The following is a 15,309-nucleotide window of genomic DNA, read 5'->3' as shown; positions in this document are numbered from 1 at the left end:
CTGTGCATTTTTACTTAATTTTATTTGTATTGGATTTGCGCCGCTGTCTCGGCGAGTCCTGTGTGCATCGCAGCGCGATTTCGGAATTCTGCAATTTGCACAATAAATTTTAATTCAATTTACTGTTAAACTCACCCGGAGACACAACAACCAACTAAATGCGGACGCGGAAGTGCGCATTCTGGCATGACAATCGTCGCAGGACCCGGCCGGCGGATGGGGGCGAGGCAGCCGGAGATTACCATCGGGCAGGGGCTACAGTGAAGCCAGGCCAAGGGGCAAATGGCAGGGATAGGGTAATCGTAATGAGGTGTAGTCAGAATACTCACTGTTGTAGGATTTCACAAAAAAAAGTATAGTCATTGTTGGGTAAGTAAGTATGGTATAATTATAATAACACATAAACTGAACCCATATATTTGTCCTCAGGGCTTTTAGAATAATAAAAGGAGGATAAGCTTACTAAACTCATAAATCAAAGTTTATTTATTTTAACTTCAACTAATTAGAATTTTAAAATTTCTACTGCTTATAGACCAGTTCTATGAGTATGAGTAGTTTATTATTTATAAATTTTTAATTTGTATTATATTATAATAAACTTTACTATTTTATCATAAAATTATTTTTACAATTTTTATATTACATTTTCTTAATTGGCTCTTTTATCTATATATATATATATATATTCAATTTAATTTAAAATTTAAAAATGTATTATTGCTAATTTTACTATGCATCACGTTTATTATAAATTTTCCACATTGATTTTTTCATGTTTAAAATTGAAAGTCTTATTTTTAAATATTTATCTTAAAAATACAAAAGCCAATTAAATAGTTGGATGGATTGTCACCCACAACTCGCCCCTTTTCTAACAAAAACAATCTGTTTCTTGGAAAAATGTAGTTATTTTCCAAATATACAGACCTTAATTAGCTTAGTAATTCCATTATAACGTGTGTTAACTGTAAATAACTATAGGAAATTGTCGCCAGCATCGCAGGTCCTGACCCCGCCGCCGGGCAACCTTCGTCCTGCGACCGCAGGAGCAATCTGCCGTTAGTTAGGGGACTTTATGTGCTGCAGGACCGCGGAACGGGCAATAAGTTGCGCTTATTATGATAATGTGCAGCGCATGTGCAGCCATTTTGATTGGGCTGCCGCAGGATTGCAGTGGCAATAGTAAATGCAGCGCCAGTTAACAAACGTAAGTGAATTGAATGTGCGCAGCTGCAGGGTCGCCAAGCGGAAACGGAAATGGAAGTGGAATCGGTGTTACGCAATCGCATAAACTGATTTGGAATTGCTGTCAAAAGTGCGAGGCGGTTTTCGTTGCCTTTGTGTTTTTTGTGTTCTTTTTTGTTGAAGGCTAATGTGGCCAAAGAAATGGAGCCGAAGCAGCAGGATCAGACCCAAAAGCCGGGTGATCCGGGGGCCCAGAATGAGCCGCTGACCATAGTGTGAGTGCGTCCCTTCAGTGCGTCGCAATCTTCCTTAGGTGTTACTAATGGATACCTTGCAGACAGTCCATGACATCGTTCTACATCTATAATCCCTACGAAAAGAGGAGTGTGGAGGTGCCCTTGACGTGAGTGTTAGGATATCAGCAAAATAAGTAATGAAAAAGTTTTCTCATTATAAAAATAGAGCTTAGCCTTTGTTTCTTTAAAGAACGTATTTAACTATTTCTGTTTGGTTATTAAACTTTTCTACCTAAAATATAGTAACTGCGATGCTTTCATTTCCCTGCTGAAATGCGTGATTGGAACGGGGATCCTGGCGATGCCGCTGGCCTTCCGCTGCTCGGGATTCGTGGTGGGTGCCGTGATGTCCATCCTGCTGATGATCCTCCTGACGTACTCCATCCACTTGCTGGTCTGTAAGTGGCTACCTTGGGATGCCCGATCGCCGACTTATAACCTCCAGTGCCCACAGATCGCTGGCATGACGGAGTGCTGTCGGAGGCGCCGGGTTCCCCAAGTCTCCATGCCCGAAGCCGTCAGAATCGCCTACGAGGAGGGTCCCAAATGGGTCAAATGTTTTGGGCGAGCCGCCGGTTTCCTGACCACCTGCGTCCTGGTCTTCGGACAGTTCCTTTTGTGCACCGTTTACCTGGTCTTCGTGGCCAAGAACTTCAAGGAGATCGGCGACCACTATGGAGAAAGGTATAATGAGCGGTATTATGTGCTGGGCGCCTGTCTGATCCTCCTGCCGCTGTTTATGATCCGGAGACTGAAGTACCTCGTGCCCTTAAACTTGGTCTCCAACTTCCTGCTATATGCGGGATTTGCCCTGATCATGTACTATCTGTTCAGTGGTCTTCCTGATATTAAAGACAGAGAGCTGGCCACGCCCCCTGCCGAATGGATTGAGTTCTTTGCCATTGCCGCCTTCTCGCTCACGGCCGTGGGTTCGGTGAGTCTTGAAAGATCCTTAATTTTTGTAGTTTGTCTTAAGAATAATTTTCTTAGATGCTCGTTGTTGAGGCTCATATGGCGCATCCGCAAAGCTATCTAGGCATCTTTGGCGTCCTAAACCTGGCTGTCTTCTTCATCCTGCTCTCCAACATGTTCTTCGGCATTATGGGCTATTGGCGGTTCGGGGAAAGTGTCCATGCTAGTATCACCCTCAATATTCCAAAGAATGAAATGTAGGTAAAATAATTGGTTTCTGCTTGTTTGTCCCTCAAATGTTTGCAGCTAAACAAATTATGTCTGAGACATACCCTTAAGATTTTTAAAATTTTAATTGGGTAAAAAAACTCTTTAAATGTTACTGTATTTAGAAAATTTTTTGAATATCCACTTCTATTGACAAGATATAAGTTTGTTTAATAAAGTAAAAACTATGAATATTTATTCATTTTATTTTTAGCAGATAAATATTTTATTGATCCTGTTTTCTTGGCTAAAAATTCTTATCTTATCTTATCATATAAATATAATGATACTTTTTCTCCCTCAGTCTTTCCCAGATCATCAAAGTCTTCATAGCCTCTGGAATATTCCTCAGTTATCCCCTGAATGGCTTTGTAGTGATCACTGTGATCTTCAGCGACTACAACAATTCCACTGAGAGAAGAAAGCATCAGACGTTGATTGAGTATGCAGTTCGGGTAACGTTCCTGATCCTCACAGGTGGTATTCTATTCTCATGATAATTAATAATAATTTATCGATAAGTTTATTAAATTCCCTAGGTGCGGTGGCTGTGGGAGTGCCCAATCTGGCGGCTCTCACCGAATTAGAGGGGGCTTTTTCGCTGAGCAACCTGAATCTCCTGTGTCCGGCCCTAATCGACGTGTTTCTCAACTATAGCACAGGATATGGCCGGCTGATGTGGAAGCTGGTCCGCGACATACTGCTCATCCTGATTGGTCTTATTTTCGGCACAGTGGGCTGTACGGTGGCCATGATTCAGCTGATCCACGACTTTCGAACGACGCTAGGCAATATGTAGGGAAAATTCAATTTGGGGATTTTCTCAGCCTCTCGGTGCTCATTGTCGGAAATAAAATCGGACTTCGCCTTTGTTCCCTGTTGTTGCGTTTAAGGACTAAATATTTGGCTTGCTCGTTCGGTGGCTTTTAATTAATTGCCAGCCAAGTGTTTGCCGGCTGTCGGCTTATCCCCTATTAAGGCGGTTGTCTAAGCTCCGCCGGCCGCTGGTTCTTGTTTGCTCAACGTGGCGTATACGCGACTAGGCGCCCATCAAGTATACGCCACGTTTAATTAGCCAGGCCGAGGCGGCTCTGGGGCCGGCGATCATTTGAAGTGAAGCCCTCGCGGCTGGGGGAACTGTAATCAAATGCAGCCATGGACCAGGACCACAAGTCCCCGGCTCGTTTGCCTGGTTTGGGTTTTGGGATTTTAAAATTGAATTCCTTGCCTCAATGGAGCGCAAATACAAAAGGCAAAGTTGCCTAGCTGCCGCACAATAAACTAAAAGACAAATACACAAATACAAATTCCGAGCCAAGAAGAAGTACAATCCTGCAGCTCCCTCTTACGTATATATATATATTTATTTTTATATGTATAAATAAATAGGCACAGGAAAAGCAACTGCCGACGACGGCGACTGTTGACTGCGCCAGTGTAAATAGCACGACCAGCGGAATACAATAAAAAATAAATACGGAAAAATAGTCCTGCAGCTCCTCAAGGAACTGCACGAAGGACAAGGAAGACGACCACTACTGCAGCAAACACACACAAAACACAATTTCCATTCTTCAAATAGAAATACATACAAAAAGTGAAATAAAAAATGAAGTAAAAAACCAGACGGGAGGAGGTGAGGAATAAAACGTAGCGACTGCCAGCGACAGCAGCCAGGATGAGGGGAGCCCAACCCGGAGGCTGGGGATGGGGATGGGGGGATGGGTATCTTTGAGTATCCTGGGGCATGATTTTTGCAGACATGTTGCTTAAAACTTAATTTAGAGGGCCGCTTGCACTGGCCTCCTGAAAATAGGGCCCGAAACCAAAAAGCAAATCAACGGAAAAGAGCGTCAGGGAAAATAAGAGAAAGAACACGAAACGAGATCAGGAGAAAAGGAAAAGCTCACATAGAAAATTTGCCAGCGGCGGCGGCCGCTACAACTAATTTTCGTATATAATTCCGTGGGCCAGACAGGATGCGGAAGTGGGTTGTGGGAGGAGCACTCCTGGACTGCTCCTGCAGCCAGTTTCTTGCCTAGTTGTCAGTGCAGCATCATGTCAGTGTCATTATCAAACAATTCCCAGCCAACTCGGCAGAAGCTGGGGAAGGGAGAGGAAAGGAGTGGTGGAGCAGCATGGAATCCCACATGGTTGGCGGCTAAAATGTCGCTGGCCCCTTCCTTGGAGTCTCAGACAATGCGTGCCACAACTTCATTCCCGACTGTCTCGCTCCGTGTCCCGGCTGTCACATGTCCGCCAGCCGGAGTCGTCGAGTCCTGTCAGGCCAAACTCTCAAATTGAAAAAATTCCCATTTTAATACAATTATTTGTAGGCTAAAAAGAAAGGAAGGCGAAGCAGCCCAAGACATCTCCAAGAATGGGAAGGACGTATCTAAGGGAAGAGAAGAAATATGGATGGAATGCTGAGGTATATAATAGCATACCAAGAGTTTTTGTTACATTTCATATTTTTTAAAATATTAAAATAATTCTCTGACTTGTATATATTTTATTAAGTAGATAAATGCATAATTATGCCGTCAAACTACAAATTTCTGGAGTACCAAGGATTCTAATTAATTCTGTCATAAATACATTTAGTTTATTGCTATAAGTTCCAGCATAATACACCATAGTCAACTTACTGCTAAAACAGTTCTTAAACACTTATTTGGCTTGCTGACTATATAAAATCGGTAAAACTGGTCATTCCTTCCCAACCAGACACTCCTAAGCATAAAAAATCCATCTGAAGAGCCCCACATTTCTCGGGCTGCGAAATGACTCCTCACAGTTGTTTGCGGAGGATTGACAGGGGCAAAGAGCAGGGATAAAGGGGGATCCTGTGGGCCAGATGAGCACCCCGGTCCCCTGGTCGCCGGAGCACAGGTGAAGGTAGCTCTGGGGTCGAGTGCCTGAGGTCTCGTACTCTCCAAGCGGCTTTGGCACGTTCCATTTGTGCCGCCTAACATTTATTTACTTGGCTGACTGAAATGTCATATTTGCCTTTGGCCCACGTTTACTTCATTCTGATTGTATGTGATTTGCATGCCGAAAGGTATGGGAAAATTAAACCGCAAAGATGGGTTGGCTTGGGTATAAAGAACGAACGAAAGCCAAATTGTCACAGCGGCGAGAGTATCTCAACTATTTACTTATTTATTTCGCATTGAATGAGAGTTTGCCTGAGAATTTTAGCCAAGTTCCCAGTGTTTGCAGCGTTCCTTTCCAATTTGAAATGTGCACTGGCCGGTGACGTGGAATAATGCTGGTATGCCAGCCATCTAACCATCTATCCCTCTAAGCGCTCAGCCATCCATCCGTCCACCAATCCAGTCATCCACATCCCTCTGCTGGCATTTGCTTTTGTTTGCGGCATGCGATTTGTAGATTTTTCAACCCAAAACGCTTTGGCAGTGGACACAGCGGCAAATAATGCAGGTCGAGGGGTGATGGCTAAGGAATATGGGATATAGGATGTGGAGCGGAGAGATTCCGGACAACTGGTCAACAATGTGCCAGTGCATAAGTTGGCATTATGCAACAAATATGCAACAGAGACGGCTCAGAGCCTCGGGTCACATGACCGCCTGCATGCTAAATTCTTCGAAAGGGGGTTGGCAAATTTTGCCCCAGAGGGCCAAAAGAGTTGGCCAAATCACTCAGCTCGAGTTTGCTGACCGATTTGCATACTCAAGCAGCCGTCCGGGCATCTTCAAGATACAAAGATACAACTTTTCGCCTGCACTCTAAAAGGAAAATGAGCCGAAGTTGTAAACATTTTAATGTAATTTATATATTTTGCCTTCAACCGTAACTAACTTAATAACTATTTAATACTACTACTATTTAAATTATACTATTTAAAATTCGCATGCTTATTTCGAAGAAATGATACAAGTTTTAATAATAGTGATCACAATTATTGAATGGTCAAATAGTTCTTATGATTTTACTAATCAAATGCGTTATTTATGGGCTGACATTCATACTAATATCCTGTATCTTTAAGACAGACTCTTAAACTTTAACTTGTTGTTGAGTATGAGTGACATTTGGGTGATTAAGAAAATAAATGAAATTGAAATTTGCCAAGTGCAACCGTCTGCAATCAGTGAGAGTTGCTAGTTGGGCCCTCCCCCCGTTCGAGACTGCTAATTAAGTGTGTGAATTCCTATCGGGCTGGCTGTTGTTGTTTTTCTAATGAACCAACTAATTGCATCTAACGGCAACTGCAAAAGTAATCAAAGTGGCAGGCTCCGAACTGCAAGAGCCCAAGAGTCGGCAAAATGGCAATAATAACGAAACTTTGTTCAAGAATTTTTGGAATGTTGCACAAATATGCGCAAGAATGCAGGAAAATATGCTTGGACCAATGCAAACGTGATTGGGTGCGGGAAAGAGATGGCAAGAAAGGGGGAAGAACTACAGGAAAGAGACGGCTGGATGGCAAGTGAAAGAGAGGGGCGGAGGAGGAGATCGACTGAAGTGGCAGACAGAAGCTCGTTCAAATTGCTGTTGCTGTTGCTGGCTTATATCAATAATTGCCAAAAGCAAATTGGAAAAGTTATGCTCCTGCAGTTAATGCGACCAGCGGAAATAGTCGCAGTCAAAATGGCGCAACAGCCAAGCGGAAGTGCCCAGAATACCCACACACACACTCAAGTATGAATTTCCTAAGTTGTTGACTGTACTTTGGTTATTAGTATTTTAGTTGGGGAGGGGTTCCTCGATTCGGAGATTAAACTTGTGGGCTTAAGACATTATTATTATTAAGCTATGGATAAAAAACTTACTTAAAATATTCAATACGTCTATATTATGTTAATATATAATATGTAAATGTAAATGTTATTTATTTCTGAGCTCGTAAAAATATATATAAAAAACAATTATTTATTTTTTATAGAAACAGTGTAAATTCTTCGGTCTTAAAACTGAATGTTTTCCGCACCGATTTCTTCTTGTTTTGTTTCAAAATTTTGTTTTGCAACTTCTGTATTTTTTCCCCTCTGGGCGAGACGAAAACTTGGCTGGCACTCGGGATTTGTTGAAGCAGCTCTTAAGATACTTTCGGTATGCCAATTGGCATTCGGCTTCGATTTGAGTTCTGCCTGGTTTGGCTTGTTACTTTTGGGTTACTCAAACTGCGCCACCAACTTGTTCAGGTTTCTGGCCACGGAAACCGCGAATTCAGCTCGGCTCATTGAATTGATATTCGCAATTAAAATGTTTTGCGAGCTCCACTAATGACCGAAAGATGTGCGCTATAAAAGCAGGGGCCCCTGACCAGATAGAACAATTTTAATTGTGAAGCTTACAAAATGAATCGAGGTCTAGTGCTGCTGGTAGTACTTGAAGTGCTTGCCTTGACTGAGGTGAGTTGGGTTATACAAATCAGGAATAGATTCCTTAGTAAGCAGGATGTTTTTTCAGTCCCGCTTTGCCAAGATAAATATTAACCTGGGCTTGACTGTGGCCGATGAATCACCCAAGCCGCTCACCGAGGACATGATCCGCCTTTGCGGCGATCAAACAGATGTGTCTCTCAGGGACCTGCATAAGTTTCAGCAGGAGGACTTTTCGGATCCCACGGAGTCGATTCAGTGCTTCACCCACTGCCTCTATGAGCAGATGGGTCTCATGCACGACGGCGTTTTCGTGGAGCGGGATTTCTTTGGGCTGCTCTCGGACGCCAGTAATCCCGATGTCTGGCCTGAACGCCAGTGCCACATGATACGTGGCGGCAACAAGTGCGAGACCGCCTTCAAAATCCACCTGTGCCGGCAGATGATGAAGCAGCAGCCAGAGATCTCCTTGACTGGCAAGGATGTGGAGGTCACCACTCCGTCGGAGTCCACCGAGCCAATGTCCTAGGCCTGGGTTAATATTCGGTGGTGGTATGCGGGTTTTGCGATGTTCAGAAAAATAACTACTTTACTAAAATATATATCCTATGTCCTCAGAGTAAGCGTTGGGGTGTTTTACTCGGACGTGTTAAAAACCCCATATATCAAAGTTAAACAAACGATAATATAAAAAATCCTTTGCCTAACATCTGATTTTAAGTGAATTAATTGTAATTTAAAGTAAATTAAAGCCTAATGCAAACAGGTCAAGGATCAGTGAATAACCGGGTTTTAAGTTTGTTTTATTTTATTATAATCAATAATTTAAATAATTTAAATATTGGTTTGTCTGGGATTATTGGATCTATATTATAAAATTATTAATAATAATTTAATCATTAAAACTTTTGGTTATATTGAGGTGCTTTGATCGTTTATAATTTAAAAACCTCAACTGTCAAAGGGTGCCAAAAAGGCCAGATTTATAATTGTAAGTACATTTTTTTAAGAAATCGTTATTATTGTTAATGCTACTTTTAACTGTATAAACTCCTTTTTCAACTCCAAAAGGGGATAATTACAGTGCAGCTTGATGTCCTCCACTTAGCAAATTGAACATCTTGGACATCTCTTGATCCTGGGCGGCATTCGAGATTTCCATATGGCCAAAGTCGGGGCACTTGACTCGACTGCGACCATTAGCGTTCGGCAGCCGATTGGGGATTTTCCCGGTGGCTCCTGCGGTTACTTCGCTTTTCCATGGAAATTTTGCCACTTAGTGCGGCAGACGGCGGCGAGAGCTGGAGCAAAGGCATTGTTAACTAAGCGCAGTTCGTGGTGCTCACACAGATGTGTAAATGACGCTAATGCCAGATCGAAGTTGGGAGTTCGCCCCGGACCACTTAGGACCATCCCAGCCACAGCCAGCCCAGCATTTTGCCCACTTGTCTGCGATTCGAGTGCATTTTGTGCGGCAATTATTTTTTTGCTCAATACCCTGAAACGCTGCACTTGACTTTAAATTGTCGCCAGATGCCCTGTGACCACCTGGACTCTTGACTGGCTCCCATTTCCCATTTATTTTGCGGTGCCACTCCCACTTGGCTGCCTTTTAATTTGTTGCCTGCGCCAATTGTTAAGCAAAAGTGGCTAATTTGAAATTCTTTTGAGCGAAGTGCGCACATTTTTGAATGTCAACTTGCTGTCGTCGTCTCCGTCGACGTCTTCCCGAAGGCAGCCCAGTTTCACCCGCCCTCATTTTCACCCGGAAAAGCGGGAAAGTCGGGAAGCGGGCGAGCGGGAGAGCGGGAGAGCGTCTGCCTTTGGTGGCTTTGGCTTTCGCTTTGTCTTTGTGTCACGCGGCATGAAATTGAATTTTCGGTCTGCACCGCCAGCAGAAGCGACAAGTGACAAAAGCCCGGCCAATTGTTGGGTGACCTCCAGGGCAGCAGAGCCCCCGCCAAAAAAAAAACACCCACCACCCATGAAACTCCACCCCCTAGCCCCCCTTAAGCCTTCAATTATGCCACAAGGGGGGAACCATCGCCATTTTGACACTCATACAGCGTAATTCGAAATGAATGAAAATTTCTTTTTGTCTTCTCAGTCGGTTTTTCAGCTGTTGATGCTCTTGTTTTTCCCGCTCTTTCCTGCTTTTGTTGTTCCTGGTTTTTCTGCTCTTGAATTTCAATTTACATAAGTCTCGGCTTTTCCATCTCTTTGTTCGACTTTCATCTTAACTTTTGCCTACTTTTATTCCTCGCCGGCTCCTCGAGTTCTTCGCGGAGTCGCTGTTTTTGTGGTTAAATGTAAATTTTATTGAATTTAACTCTTTTTGTGTCTGTCTGGCTGAGCGTTAAAGAGGAAATTGCATAATTATGCCCAATCTTGAGGGCAATCCGCAAATGTGCAATCTAAGGGCAGAGAGAAAGAAATATCCTGGGGTTTGGCAAAGGAAGGTAATGGATACGGTTTTCCTCCTTTTTTCCCCTTTTGCGTTTGTCCCTAGGCTTACATTTCTTATCCTTTGAAGGCTTGTTAATTGAGAAAACCTCTTTCGTGCAAATATAGCTCAAAAAAGAGGAGATATGCACAACTACCGAGAACTATTTTACCTTTTGCTTAATTTTCATGGAAATAATTGGATATCAGAGCACATGCAAACTCATATTTCTCAATAACTCATTGTATTCTACCTTTGTTTTTAACTTTTTGGTCACTTGTAATTTGTGCGGTTTTATGTCTGAGCTCTCAGCTCATCTTGAAAATTGATTTCGCTTATCAGACGCCGAAGCTGATAAAAAGTGCGGATGGTCTGGCAAAACTGGGAGGAGATGCGATCGGGGTAGCCGAAAAATACATTTATATTGCTACATTTATGCAACATTTCAATCATTAATAAATCAATTAAAATAAATTGGAATTTTGTGCGCTGATGTTGAACATGAAGAGGGTATTTGCGCCCTGACAGGGAGTTAATTAACTTTGATGAACGTTTCAAAGAATTTAATTTGGTTAAAATATTCATTAAAAATGAATGTATATAGCGATGAGTTATTTTTGTAATTTGTATTTATTTTCAAATAAATATTCATATTTTTTTTTAGGTTTTCAAACCTTTTTTATTTTATTTTAAATTAAGTCACACATATTTTATTCAGTTACCCCGCATTTTCTTAAGGGTATTATAAATTTCGGTCATTTAAAACCACAACTCTACTTTCTTGTTTTTGTTTGCCCATTCTTTACGCACCCTTGCCCCCTCTATAAGGCCGCTTCTTGTTCTGCTGTGTGATGGATTCGGTTCCATGCCATTTAATGCAATTACGCAAAGCTTACATTGCCCATTTTTGCGGACTCCCTCGCAGCGGCCGATATGAATCAGAAATGGAAAAAATGATGCGGACGACGGAAATTTTTGATGGCAGCCCTGACATTTTTAAGTGACAGACACTGGCCATGCAGAGAGCTTAAATTATTCATTTGATTTACGGCAAAAACATAAATTCACCGCAGCATGGGCGGCAGCTCCAATGAGCAGCAGTTGCATATTAAAATGCATTTATATCAAATTATGTATCATCTGTCAGACAACTGCCAAAGTGCACGGCGAAAAAGGGGAGGTTATTTGTGAAATGTTAAAAGAAATGCTAGTGTCAAATATGTTTTATTTTGTGTCGTAATGAAGTCGAAAGTTTTGTTCCATTCTAAGAAAACAGCTTTTTTAGTTTGTTTAGAATGTTTGAAGGTTTGTGTTGCATACTTTCCGGCACCTGCAAAGGGTATTACACTTATAAAATATATAAATGGGTAATAAAATATTACAATTATGTATTTTTTTCTGTGTGCGCACTGAGGAGCGGGGTTAGGCAATCTCTCTTGGACATGGAACTACTCTCAGCGCCTTACAACTCGGGAGACATGTCGAAAGTTGCGCGACGTCTGTCGTTAGTGGATGTGTTAAGTAGAGAATTGTGAGTGGGTGGGCGGGATCTGGATTGGGATGGGGATGGGGATCGGGGCGGGGCAGCGGGCTAAGACGAAGGCAAACAGACAGGCGACAAATCCACACCGCAGCTGCAAATAGACAGCAGGAGTGGGAAAGAGGTTCGACATGAGCGTTAAGAGCATTAGACTTTGCCTTGATAGATGTGCGAAAGTGTATGCAATGTCCTTATAGAAAATCCCCCAAAAAATATGGCATCATTGCTAGGTTAGCATGTGACAGGGTGAAAAACGAGAGAGCTACGGGGTCGATTCTATTTACAGCCAACAGCTACCAAAAAAGTCGTACAGGGCCAAATTCTGTCTATGAAACTTTTTGCTAAAAAAAAATGGCTTATAATGTAAAGTAACTTTCTTATGAAGTTAAATGTATTAAAATTGCTGAGTGAGACAAAAAAGGGATATAATAATGAGAGTCACTTAAATCTCTATGGTTTTCAAACAACATAAAACGCGCCGAAAAGTATGCATCTCAAAACTAATATTATGTATATAGCTTCAACTAAACCTGTATTAGACTACTACAAATTATTTATAGAAACTTATGGTAATAATCGCATCATTAACACCCATAAAAGTCAGGCAGTCATCGCAAAAAGCTTTCTTGTCTTCCCGCTAGAAGCCCATCTGATATTGATAATAATCCCAAACTTTTGAGCTCACTCTTTTTTCACATAGGTTTTCCGATACTTGCTATTTTTTCGTATTTTTTTTTTGATTTTCCCAGCCGCCTGCTGTTTGTTGGCTGGCTGAGAGAAAAGTTTTCCGCCTTCCGCCGGCTGCTGGCAGCTGTTGCGTGTTCTGGACCCAACCGCCCCACCCCTGGAGTAGGAAAATAGGCAAACAAGTACGAACCAACGGGGCAGCAAAAAATTACTCGGGCTTAGAGGCAGTTGCTGTTGTCTGCTCTCGGGCGTTAAAAGAAACCAACAAACCCGAGTTCGAGCCATAAAGGGAGTCAAAGATTTTGGCCAAAGATCGATATGGCAACAAAAAATGTAAATAGAGTTCTCCGGATTGGGGGGCGAAAATGTTGCGTGGGGCAGGGCCAGGGGTTTAGACCACAAAATCTCATCACGTTGTGCAAATACGGCCGCATGCCAGCCAGGCGTTCGAGTGTAGATTAAAAAATAGCCGCAAATAGCTGGGGGCCCGAAAGTAGGGCCGCTTTTCACACTTGAAAATCGATTACGCAGCTGTGATCTGCCACGCCTCCTTTTTCCGATGGTCGGGCGTGTGTGAAAGTTTTTGGTTCCTATTTTGGCAAATCACGTATTGGCAATTGCTTACACGCTGATTGAGTCCGAAAGCTTAAGGCCTAATTAGGTGGCCCCCAGAGAACGATTCGCTTTCTGCCATTTCATGGCAGTCAAATCAACGGAACTGCAGCCACAGCTAGCCAACTTGAAGTTTCATTTGTCATACGAAAGCTGCACGGAGAGAAATCGTTTTCAGATGAAAAATAATTTTAAAGATTAAATATGATACGTTCGTTAATATAGATTGTAAATTCAATTCTACGAATCTTATACATTACCACTAAAAATTTTGGGCTATGATTGAAAGAAGCTAAAAAGATCCAAAAATTGGGAGTTCAAATGACACCCATGAAATAAATCTTATACACATTTTTTTTTATTTTTTAAAATCGTATTAATAGTAAATTTTATACAATGACGAAATTTAGCATTGAGATGAATTAGTTTATTTATTGTAATTATTTATTATATTTATAAAAAAAAAAGTTGAAATTAGAATTTAAAAAAAATGTATTTTCACGCACAGAAATCTTTCTTTATCATCTTGATATGGTAATGCGATTATTTAAAAAGGTCTCTCATTCTATATATTCTTTTATAGGCCAGGGTGGTCTTTGGTTGAATACATCTGATAACTTCTCTTATAACCAGACTTACTTTGAACTGTTGTCTGCAATTTTCTCTCTCTGTACCGAAGGAAAACCTCAATCAGCTTGAAGCCCCAGCTGAGGGCCTGAGTTTAGTCTGAGTTCGAGACAGCTGAAGACAACAGGGCGACACGAGGAATTTCTTCATTTACAGGAGACGGTTTGTGGTGAAAGTTGCTGACATGGCAAAGACAACAGGGCCAGCGGAGTGGGAAGGAGAGGACAGGAGGGTGGCTGAAAGAGACGGGGCGAGCCGCTTGACGGCTTGTTGCGGTTGTGGTCGCGATGTTGGGTTTTAGATTTTTGCCAGCTGCTGTTGTGCCCCCTTGCATGCCATGCAAAAATAATTGCAGACATTTGTGGCCCAGGAAGCATGGCAGGCGAGCCCAGCAACCCCGGCAAAAACCCAGCATCCCGGCATTTATTCCTGCTTATTGTATTAATTAAGAAATTTTAGTTGGGAATTCTGGCTGGTGGATTTGAGGTCTATTAAAATGAGTTGGCCACCAGTTGCCATTAATTTGCGCCCGGCACGTGATGCAGCGGCAGCCAGACAGGAATGTGCAGCACTCGGAATGCGAGAGTCCTTATTCCCAAGGAGCTGCATTCCTGCCCTCCTTCGTCTCCGATGGTTAATGAGTTATGTCAAAGGAAAACAATGTTTGTTACTTCATTTATATGCCATTATTATTTGTGTTGTGGTCGTCCTGCCGGAGCTGCTCCACCTCCCCCAGCTGCTGCTGCAAGTTCTTCATCATCTTCTGGCCATGGTATCTTAGTTTTTCTTTCAGCTTCAGCTGGCAGCCAAGCTCTATTATGCTCCTTGTTTTGCCATTTGCCCTCGCCCTCACCCCCTCCACCGGTTGTTTATGGCAAAAGTTTTCCACCAGTTTTCCTTTTTATTCCCCGGCAGCTTGTTGTTGTGCGGTCGCATTGTGCCATGATTATGATTGTATTTCGTCATGTCACTATTATTTGCTATTTTTCGCTTCAACTTTGCCCCTCCAGCGCTCTCATTTGTCTTGCTTCTTCTGCCCGGGATTTAATTTGCTGCTTGCAAATCCATTTAAAGTTGAATTTAATGCCAGTGGCCCGCTTGGCTGATTCTTTTCGAGGGCTTAAATTTAATTATGCTGATTTGTTCCACTTCTGGCGTGGCGCATAAAATATATTACGCATACGACGTGTATGCACTGGGCCACTGCCGTCGGCCAAAGTACCGACAATTGTAATTAAAACTAATTAATTGCGCAAATATTTGGCTTTGCTAATGGGTTTAATGAAATGTTATTGTTGGCTGCCACTTGTCCCTGGCCAGTTCGCCAAACAAAAGATGAATTTACTTGGTTAATTATGCCAGGAGTGGGCATAAAGTGCTGCCATC

The 15,309-nt window shown here is 42.3% G+C and overlaps 2 protein-coding genes across 9 annotated transcripts; both read left to right on the top strand.

Annotated features, from left to right (window-relative positions):
• Positions 1-1,310: 1,310 nt before the first annotated feature.
• LOC108022320 (glutamate transporter polyphemus) lies at positions 1,311-3,535 on the top strand. Of its 7 annotated transcripts, none has more exons than XM_017091183.3 (7): positions 1,311-1,463; positions 1,526-1,591; positions 1,728-1,878; positions 1,939-2,418; positions 2,475-2,653; positions 2,968-3,140; positions 3,203-3,535. In XM_017091183.3, exons 1-7 carry the CDS (start codon positions 1,390-1,392, stop codon positions 3,460-3,462), a joined length of 1,383 nt encoding a protein of 460 aa, XP_016946672.1. In that variant the 5' UTR covers positions 1,311-1,389; the 3' UTR covers positions 3,463-3,535. The 7 variants fall into 7 exon arrangements, with proteins under 7 accessions (XP_016946672.1, XP_016946671.1, XP_016946670.1 ...); XM_050888116.1 differs by having other exon boundaries at positions 1,326-1,463; positions 1,530-1,591; XM_050888117.1 differs by having other exon boundaries at positions 1,363-1,467.
• A 4,448-nt stretch (positions 3,536-7,983) lies between these two features.
• LOC108022086 (general odorant-binding protein 56a) lies at positions 7,984-8,575 on the top strand. 2 transcript variants are annotated; one of them, XM_017090931.2, is made up of 2 exons: positions 7,984-8,044; positions 8,103-8,575. In XM_017090931.2, exons 1-2 carry the CDS (start codon positions 7,991-7,993, stop codon positions 8,541-8,543), a joined length of 495 nt encoding a protein of 164 aa, XP_016946420.1. In that variant the 5' UTR covers positions 7,984-7,990; the 3' UTR covers positions 8,544-8,575. The 2 variants fall into 2 exon arrangements, with proteins under 2 accessions (XP_016946420.1, XP_050744075.1); XM_050888118.1 differs by having other exon boundaries at positions 7,985-8,044; positions 8,118-8,575.
• The last annotated feature ends 6,734 nt before the right edge of the window (positions 8,576-15,309 follow it).

The sequence above is a fragment of the Drosophila biarmipes genome, chromosome 2R (assembly GCF_025231255.1).
Source record: "Drosophila biarmipes strain raj3 chromosome 2R, RU_DBia_V1.1, whole genome shotgun sequence".
Taxonomy (NCBI): Eukaryota; Metazoa; Arthropoda; class Insecta; order Diptera; family Drosophilidae; genus Drosophila; species Drosophila biarmipes.
This window is presented reverse-complemented; position numbering and strand designations above follow the sequence as displayed.